Source organism: Lactuca serriola, chromosome 1 (genome assembly GCF_051521515.1).
Source record: "Lactuca serriola cultivar US96UC23 chromosome 1, Lser_US96UC23_V15, whole genome shotgun sequence".
NCBI classification, from domain to species: Eukaryota; Viridiplantae; Streptophyta; class Magnoliopsida; order Asterales; family Asteraceae; genus Lactuca; species Lactuca serriola.
In genome coordinates, this window is record NC_136408.1 from 210,276,047 (window position 1) to 210,286,082 (window position 10,036).

The window sequence follows — 10,036 nt, forward strand, 5'->3', positions numbered from 1 at the left end:
CCAAAAGCAGGTATAGGTAAGTCAGCTTTGGCCATTAAGTAATTCGTATACATATTGGCAGAAAAATAAAATAAACAAATCATGGGTAGACTTTTATGATGGAGACAGGACGGTGAACTTTAAGTACAATATATGTATATTCAGCAGAAAAGAAAATATTTGTGTCAGCGAAAAGATATTACTTTTGACTGTTTTCAGAGAACTTAATTAAAAGAAAAAAAATATCACTTTCATAAAACACGAAGATACATGTTAACAAAGGTTGTTCATTCGGCTTCAGGTATGTTATAGTTTATAACAAACAAATATATATATATATATATATATATATATATATATATATATATATATATATATATATTCTAATATCAGATTCAAGAAGGCTCTGATACCAATTGTTAGTATATAAAAAACTTAATCTATATGTGCGGAAGCTTGTAAGGCCAGACCTTCAAACTTGAATCTGGATAAAAGAAGATAGGAGAAGAAGAATGTGTACCTGCTTCCATTGAAGCTTTTGGATCTGAAGAACAAGCTTGGTTTTCCGGTTGATCTCAAGACAACTCTAAGAACCCTTTTACAATAAAAACGAATTTGTGAAGTAATTTTCGTATGTATTGATTTTCTCCTCATCACATATGTTTATAGATGGAGATAAACTCTAATGTGAGAGATGGAAGGGATCTTGAAGATCTTGAGTCAAACCGAGAACTCAAGCTACAAATGGTAAGTGAATATCGGTCCATCAACAATCTTATACACTTTCCATAATATCTTGGATTTAAATGATAACAACATATATGTTCATTTATAGAATGGTCTCATGATTTGTTAACAAATATTTCTTAATAAAATGTTAGTGATCATTATGGAATAATTACCCCGTGATAATTTCAACATACAAGCAAAATATTCAATTTAGGGTTCATAAGGTTCCTTCTATTGTTTCAATTGCTCGCCTCTCATAACATCCTTCTTGGTTCAACATGCATGTTTATTGGTTGCCGATTTGACCCCTTACTATAGCATCACATGGGCACTTACTTAGCTTCACATGAACCGACCTTTCTTTGCAGTTCAACATGTGTGTGTCTACATGCACACCCTTCTAAATTAGCATCTTCTCGCCTTAAAGCGAGTCCAGTACTGCTATGTCAAAAGAAGTACTTTAGACACATGCTTTATTTGTATGCTTCAACCTCATCGGCCCTTACAACTTACTAATCAGATACAAACCGGGGTGGATGCCCTACCACTTGCCAGTCCACTTCAGTCTCCAATATGTTTCTATATTCAATATGTTTCTTGGTGATAACATACTACGATGGTCTTTCAAAATACAAAACACGATTTCACATTCCATGTAAGAGGCTGAATACAGAGAGTTCACTAATTCCATAGTTGAAACCTTTTCGCTCCATAATTTATTGTGTGAACTTCTTTCTCCTCTTCATACAACCATCATTTGCTACTATGAGAACGTAAGCGCCACTCACATGGCCACCAATCCAGTGCCACACCATCCGTAAAAAGATAGTGAGCTTCACATGCATGTTGTTCGCAACAAAGTTGCCCTTGGATATGTTTGAGTTCCCCATGTTTCTTCCTACTATCGGTATGCAAATATTTTCCCCAAGGATTACACTATTATTGTATGTCTTTGGATACAGGTCTTATCCCTCTTTGTTCATGTATATATTCTAATTAATGAGAATTCTATCATTTGAATGAGAATTATTTTTATTGACACATTGATGCGTTCCATCCGTTCTCCTATAGTGTGTGTTCGAACCATATTGTGGTAAGGATGTCTTTTCATTATTATTCTAGCGTTAAATAGATGTCATGTCCATCCCATTTTTCACCGAAACAAAAAGTATAATATTTAAAAATAGCTTATGATCGCTCTTTTAGAGACTTAAAAAAGAACAAGGAAAATCGGTAAATCAAGGATAGATTTATTTGAGTAAAAAAGTTTTAAAATGTTACAGTTTCTGGAACATTAATCTTTAAACATTGCCAAATATATTATAAACGGTCATAGTGACCATGATACAATACTGACATTGAAAATTATAAGTAATACATCATCCTTCGAATTCTATTAATTTAAATAGACATAATTATTTCTGCCTTTATTTCTTGTTCCATGTGGTTTCAAGTTCCTTGTGATACTTTCAAAGAACTTTAACTACATGTACATAATTTTTTCGAGAAACAAAATCAAATCTTAGCAAAATCAACAGTTTCCTTCCCATTAGTCGACTTCTTGAAAAAATGCTTCATATAATCCGAGTATAGAACTTTCTTATACAAAGCCTTTTCCCCACTGTTAATCAGTTCTGAAAATGGTCCAATAACATCAGTAGGCCTCGGGTTCACAAAAATCGGCACTGAAATCCGGTTTTGATACCCATTAGCAACTACTTTATGTTCTACACTCTTGTATCGACCATTGCTCATGATTTGAAGAGCATCACCAATGTTGATTGTCAACGCTTCCTTCACAGGAGGAACATGAATCCAGTTGTCACTATCAAGTTTTCGAACATAAAGTCCCCCGTTGTGATCTTGAAGAAGCACTGTTAATGTTGAAATATCCGAATGACTACTAGCGCCAATTGAGAGCTCAGGGTTGGGACATATAGGATAATAGTTTAGGTTTATTGATTTTGCACCCATAAGAATTGGTTTGTTTTTTTCGTTAATTTTTTGTATGCCCGATCCCTTGATTAACAGTTCTAATAGCCTTTTGATAAGTGAATCACTTGTCTTCAAGTATTCAAGAAGTTGATACCTACAATTAAAACAATATTTATCGTAGACATATTGTATTTTTTATTTATAACAAATTGTATAAATAAAACTGGTAAGATGTGTTTATTAAAAAAGATTGTATGACTTACTTGCAAACTGAAGGCCAAAATTCCAAGGCTTCTTCATCAGAAACATAGAAGCAACTTAGGTGATCTTTCCATTCATACGCTTTGTCCACTTCGGGATTGAAACTCGTAAGAATTGTAACGTTTTTTGAAGGACTATTTTGGGACGAGTATTTCTTTTTCTCATCAGTTGACAACTCGAAAAACTTATGTGTTGCATCTTTGACACCATCGATTATGTTTAGAGGTATGCCGTGGTTAACAATTTGAAAGAATCCCCACTTCTCAGCAGCATAGCATATTGATTTCATTACTTCTGGATCTTCATAATTTGACAAGTCGATGACTGGGATCAACTCATCTTGCAACACTTTGGTCACATCAAGTCGTCTCTCAACAGGTTGAATGAACAATTCAGGTAAAGTTTTGAGCTTGAGGTCCGATACACCCTTTACCCCATGGCCTTCATCGACCACAAATCGTTTGAGTTCTGGAGTAGCAATAACTGATGTAGCCATTCAAGGAAACCTGGTTTCATTTAAACGAGTTAGCAATTGTGCAATAAAATTTTAGGTCGCCTGACATTGTAGATTGACTCGTAGTGCCATGCATGTCTTCATGCATCAAATATATTAAAATTTAAAAAGAACAAATTGATATCCGAAGAAGTATCTTCGGTTGTTGAGCAAATATAAGAAACAAGGATCGATTAGGGATTTGAAGTTACCTTACTTGCTTACAACTTTTACGAAAAACAAAGCAAGCAATGGCAAGTTCGATGAGTAATGCACATGATAGTGCGTTATATTTATAGTAATAACAGTGAAAATTAAAATGTTTTGAAAAACGAAATGGATGGCTGGCATTTCATGGTGTAGTTCCAAGTATTCGTGTAACATTAGCGTACACATTCTACAACCATAACATCAAAATTACACATAATGACAAACAATCGAAACTACGTGAGTTTGAGTTTACGGACTTTTACATTTGATAGGGCTGAGCCACGATTCTTTAAAAAGGGCATATATGTAAATAATATATTAAAGTATATTTTATCTTCCAATACGGTAAAAAAAAGTTTTTAATTTTGAAAAAAAAAATTGATGGAAAAAAACAATCTATAAAAACTTATGAACTTTTTTTTTTATTTCACATATAATCACATATTTTTGAAATAAGGAGTGAATCTAAAACAATTATAATATATATATATATATATATATATATATATATATATATATATATATATATATATATATATATATATATATATATATATATATATTTGCAACATTTTAGTAATAAAGGAATAAAATATGAACAATATATAATAATATATGTGAATTATGTAATTGTATCGTGGCAGTGGTTGTGGAAAAAAGAACATAACAAATTTAATCAGATATGGTAAGGAGAAAATATTAAATAAATATGTAAATTTGACTGTAAAAAAATAAAAACTTTAATTCACCAAATTTGCTCTCAATTGTCAATTATTGTGGGCTTATTAAAAACGTACTTAGTATAGAGGATTACGGGGGTTGAGCATCGGCTACTCCGATACTCCCTCTGCCACATAACTCGTTTATATATATATATATATATATATATATATATATATATATATATATATATATATATATATATATATATGCTTAAATTATTTTATTCAAACTACTTATTGTACATCTATCATATGGTATGAGAATTACTAATAGAATAAGTTGTTTAGCAATGCGAATGCGTTCAACCTTACAAGAATATCGTCATTTTCATGCATTCTTGTTAATTATTATTTTTTTTGTTTTCACACATCGTTTTCACTCATTTTCATTTTAACAGAATACGACCCAATAAAACATTCTGACAACATTCTGATAGAAATGAGAATAATAATAATAAGTTTATAATATCCCTATAGACGATTTAATTAGTGAGAATATGTGTTAATGACAATAATTATGTAAGATTGAACGTATTTATATTATCAAACAACATATTTTTTTTATCATTCTCATAGCATACGATAGATGTACAATAATTAGTTAGAATACTTAAACCTAGCTCTCTCTCTCTCTCTCTCTCTCTCTCTATATATATATATATATATATATATATATATATATATATATATATATATATATATATATATATATATATATATATATATATATACTACATTATAATACATACATAATTGTGGGCTCCATAAATTTTAAGACCAAAGTCTTAAAAACAAGGAAATGAAATATAAGCCTTTGGATTAAAATTGGATGGTGGAGATTATTTCATGGTGATCCATGTATTTATGTTTAAGCCAATAAAAACTCTCCAAACCCAATGAATTTAAATTTACCATTTTTAAAGCTTAATATACCATATGTTATGCATAAACAAACACAAAAGACACAAAAATTAACACACATTCGGATCATATATAATCCAGCACTCCATTTTGTTATATTTACCAGTTTTTTCACTCTCTAAACTCCATTCTCTATCAACCTCAGCACAAAACCATAAGAACCCCAACACCATAATTGCCACCAGCATTAGCCAAATGCCATCACCCACCTCTGCCACTACTACAGCCATCAGAACCGTCGTCGTTACCGTCTGCCACCGTTGTCGTCTCGAGCACTAACTATCCCCATGTAAATCAGAACCCTGTGTTTCTTTCTGCAAAAACGCTAAACACAAGAAATAGAACAAACAGTGGAGGAGAAAAACACATTGAAAAGGGTAATTTAGGAAACTTTTTTGCTGGGTTTTATTAACTCTAAAAAAACACTCGCATAAACATCTAAACAACTCCTATTTATACTAGAAACAAAAAAACTAACAAACTAAGTTTATCTGCTACCAAAATTGCAGGAAAAGATAATAACTCAAAATTCAAAATAAAAACGAATAACAGTTTCAAACTTCTGGATTATTCCAACATTTTCCCCCCCTAATCCAGAAGGTGTTATGTGCTTTACTCCCAGCTGATCTCGCATCTCTTCAAATTTGATCTTGCTCATTGATTTCGTGAGAATGTCAGCCCATTGTTCTTGACTGCTCACATGTTTGAGTATAATGTCTCCTTTCTTGATACGTTCCCGTATAAAATGGAACCGCGTGTCAATGTGCTTGCTCCTCCCGTGAAACATCGGGTTCTTCATCAAAGCCAATGCAGACTTGTTGTCTACATACAATGTTGCTGGACTAATCTTGCTACCTTTTATCTCATTAAGCAATCTTCTGATCCATATTCCTTGACACGTTGCTGATGTAGCAGCCATAAATTCAGCCTCACATGAAGATAAAGTAACACTTTATTGCTTGTGAGAACTCCATGTTACCAAATTCTCATTTAGATAAAATGTGGTCCCCGCTGTACTTCTCCTATCATCTACATCTCTAGCAAGATTACTATCACTGTAACCGGTAATTATGTTCTCTTCATTTCCTCTAGCATATGTCAAGCCAAAATCAATTGTACCTTTCACATACCTCAAGATTCTTTTCACGGCTTGAAGATGCACATTTGTGGGCTTCTCCATGAACCTACTTACCATCCCGACAGCATACGAGATATCGGGTCGCGTGTGAGTTAAGTATCTTAAACCACCCACGATACTTCTATATTCTGTTGGGTTTACTAGGTTACCTTTTTCCCTTTTGCTTAACTCCAACTTAGGCTCCATCGGATATTTATATGGGTTACAATATGCCAAGCCCGTCTTTGTAAGTAAGTTTCTTGCATAGGCTGCCTGCTTTAGTGTAATTTCACCCTCTCGTTGAACCACTTCTATCTTGAGGTAGTACGACAATGTTCCCAGATTACTCATTTCAAATTCCCTGTTCATTTGAGCTTTGAACTCTTCCACTTCAGCATCACAATTACCTGTAACAATCAAGTCATCAACATATATTCCAATGATTATTAGTTTTCGATCCCTATTCTTTGTGTAAACGGCATGCTCTTGAAGACACTTCACAAAACCAAGACCTCTCAAGCATTTGTATAAACGAGCATTCCAGGCCCTTGGTGCCTGTCGAAGTCCATAAAGAGCCTTTGACAACTTGTAAACTTTTCGGGGTTGATCACGTTTCACGAATCCTTCCGGTTGGGATAAATAAACTTCTTCTTCCAAATCTCCATTTAAAAACTTAGATTTCACATCGAGATGATGAACTTTCCATCTATTTTTTCCCGAGAGAGCAAGTAAAATCCTTACTGTTTCTAGTCGTGCAATGGGCGCAATCACTTCATCGTAATCTATTATGTGCTTCTGTACATAGCCCTTCGCCACCAATCTAGCCTTGTGCTTTATCACATTGCCATTTGGGTCCCTTTTTAATTTATAAACCCATTTAAGTCTGATGGGTCTGCGACCTGGTCGTAAATCAAGCAGGTTCCAGGTATGGTTCCTTTCAATCACATCCACTTCACTTTTCATCACCTTGACCCAATTTTCATCTTTTGTATCCATGGAATATGATGTGGGTTCATTGACATCTTGTAAGAACAATAACTCGTCACAGTCATTATAACACATCAGTTAAAAGACGGTACCTTTCCGGAGTTTCTCTTCCTGTTGAGTTTGTGAAAGAAGCACACGAACCATCCGAGCTACGTGGTTCCACGGGTGTAGAAAAAAGTTATGGGGTTGACTCCACCTGTTCATGTAAGGGTGTTTGGATAAAGTTTTCAGTTACGCTCTCAGATTGCAATGGTGTGGAATATTGATTTTCTGATTCAACATCGTGCATTGGTGAGTTGTACTCTTCAAGAACAAAAGTAGCTCCTTGGGTAGTCTGGTACTTTACTATTTCAACCCACGACCAACATCTATCTTCTTCAAACTTTACGTCTCTACTTACATATATTTTTCCGGTATCAGGATCAAGTAATCTATAAGCTTTACTTCCTTGTTCACAACCTAGATACACTAATTTTATGCTACGGTTATCAAGCTTCTGTACGTGGTTGCTTGCAACCCTCGTGTGAGCAATACACCTGGAAACGCTCAAGTGATCTAGGTTGGGCTTTCTTCCTGACCATGCCTCATATGGGGTTCTATCTTTGAGTGCCTTTGTTGACACTCAGTTGAGCACATAGATGGCATGTCTTATAGCTTCACTCCACAAAGTTCCCGGTACACTCATGCTCTTTAAGATGCTCCTTGCCATTTCAACCACGGTACGGTTTCGTCTCTCCATGACACCGTTTTGTTGTGGAGAATATGGTGCCGTGAAGTGACATTTTAGACCGATTTCTTCATAGTACGTAGTAAATTGCTTCGAGAGGAATTCCCCCCCCCCCCCCAATCAAATTTAAACGTCTTGAGTTTCACACGTGTTTCATTTTCAACAAGCACACCAAATTTTTTGAAGACACCAAAAGTCTCATCTTTTAATTTTAGCATATACACCCACATGACTCGGCTATAATCATCAACAAGAAGGAAAAAGTATCGATTACTAGAAGGAGTATATCTTTAAGCAAAAAAGAAGCGATAACTACCTATCCCATTGTAAGCATTTCTATGACTAAAAATAAAGTAGATGTTAATCACAAAAGTGTATGTATTTATTTTTTTATAATTGTAATAAAGAATTAAACGTAATACGATCAAGGGAAATTGACATAAAAATCCTCAAGTTTTCAAGAAATATTTAGTTTAACTTTTAAGAGTTTTAGGTTCAATAATGCCTAAAATTATGGTTGATTTTGTCATTTTCACCTTTCTATCCGGTTTAGCCCTTCTCGTCTGCAAGCCAACTGGGATTGCTTACTAGGCGCTGACAGGGCAACCACATCAGCGCCATTGTTTAATTAAAACGAATGCATAGAGGGGTCGATTTAGGGATGCCTGGGATCGAACTCGGGCTTTCTGTGTGGAGGAGCAACAACATTTCCACCAAACCACTCTTCAATACATAAAATCAATTCCGGTTCTCTCTCTCTCTCTCTCTCTCTCTCTCTCTCTATATATATATATATATATATATATATATATATATATATATATATATATATATATATATATATATATATATCGTATAACAGAAGTAATTTATTAATATTAGTATTATTATTAATAATACTATTAATATTAATATTACTATTATTATTATTATTAATATTTTTATTATTATTATTATTATTATTATTATTATTATTTAAATGTCTAAATACATATATAAACGTTTTTAAACGTATGCAAACATATAAAAGAAATATATTTTATACATAATTAAACGTAATTTTATAAAATTTATCATATCGTTATGTATACAATACATATTAACTCGTTTTTATACATACTTTTAAATATTTTTTTATATATGTATATCCGATATATATTTTTTTATATGTGCATATACGATTTTAGATTTGTATATACGATTTCAGATGCGTAAATATGTTTTTTATATGTATAAATACGTATAAAAACATTTTTATACCTAACATGAATAAATAAATATGATAAATATGTTTAATTTGTATAAAAACATTTTCTATATGTTTTTATACGTATCAAAATGATTTTTTTATATTTTTGTACATATAAATATATATACAAAATGTTTTATATGTATTTATATTTATTTATAATTATTTTGTACATTTAATACTTATTGTAAATATAACGATACATTTTTTTAATATGTTTAAATATATTTTTTGTATGTTTATATAAGTTTATAAACATTTATATATGTGTTAGATGTTTAAATAATAATAATAATAATAATATTAATAATAATATTAATAATAATAATGTTAATAATATAAAATATTATTCTTATTAGACAATATGTATAGAAAGCCGGATGAGAATACACATAACGAAGTGTAGTTTGGTGGGAAAGTCGTCGGTCATCTTCACAGGAGGTGCGAGTTCGATTCTTGGCACCAGTAAGCAATCCCAGTTGTCTTGGTGACGAATTGAGAAGCGCTAAACCGGATAGAAGGATGAATTGGCGCTGATGTGGCTTCCCTCGTCAGCGCCATGTAATCAGAATTATTGAACCTAAAACTCTTCAAAGGATAAATTTTGAAAACTTGAGGTCAATTTCCCTAGGATCAAATGTGTGATTTGTGTCCATTGGTTTACTATGTGATTTGGTTATTTAAAAAAAATAAAAGTAACGATTTT

General features: G+C 32.6%; 1 protein-coding gene across 1 annotated transcript; it reads right to left on the reverse strand.

Annotated features, from left to right (window-relative positions):
* Positions 1-2,048: 2,048 nt before the first annotated feature.
* LOC145072431 (feruloyl CoA ortho-hydroxylase F6H1-3-like) lies at positions 2,049-3,411 on the reverse strand. Its single transcript, XM_079018852.1, has 2 exons — positions 2,907-3,411; positions 2,049-2,797 (listed from the first exon to the last, which is right to left on the reverse strand). Exons 1-2 carry the CDS (start codon positions 3,398-3,400, stop codon positions 2,224-2,226), a joined length of 1,068 nt encoding a protein of 355 aa, XP_078874978.1. The 5' UTR covers positions 3,401-3,411; the 3' UTR covers positions 2,049-2,223.
* Positions 3,412-10,036: the final 6,625 nt, after the last annotated feature.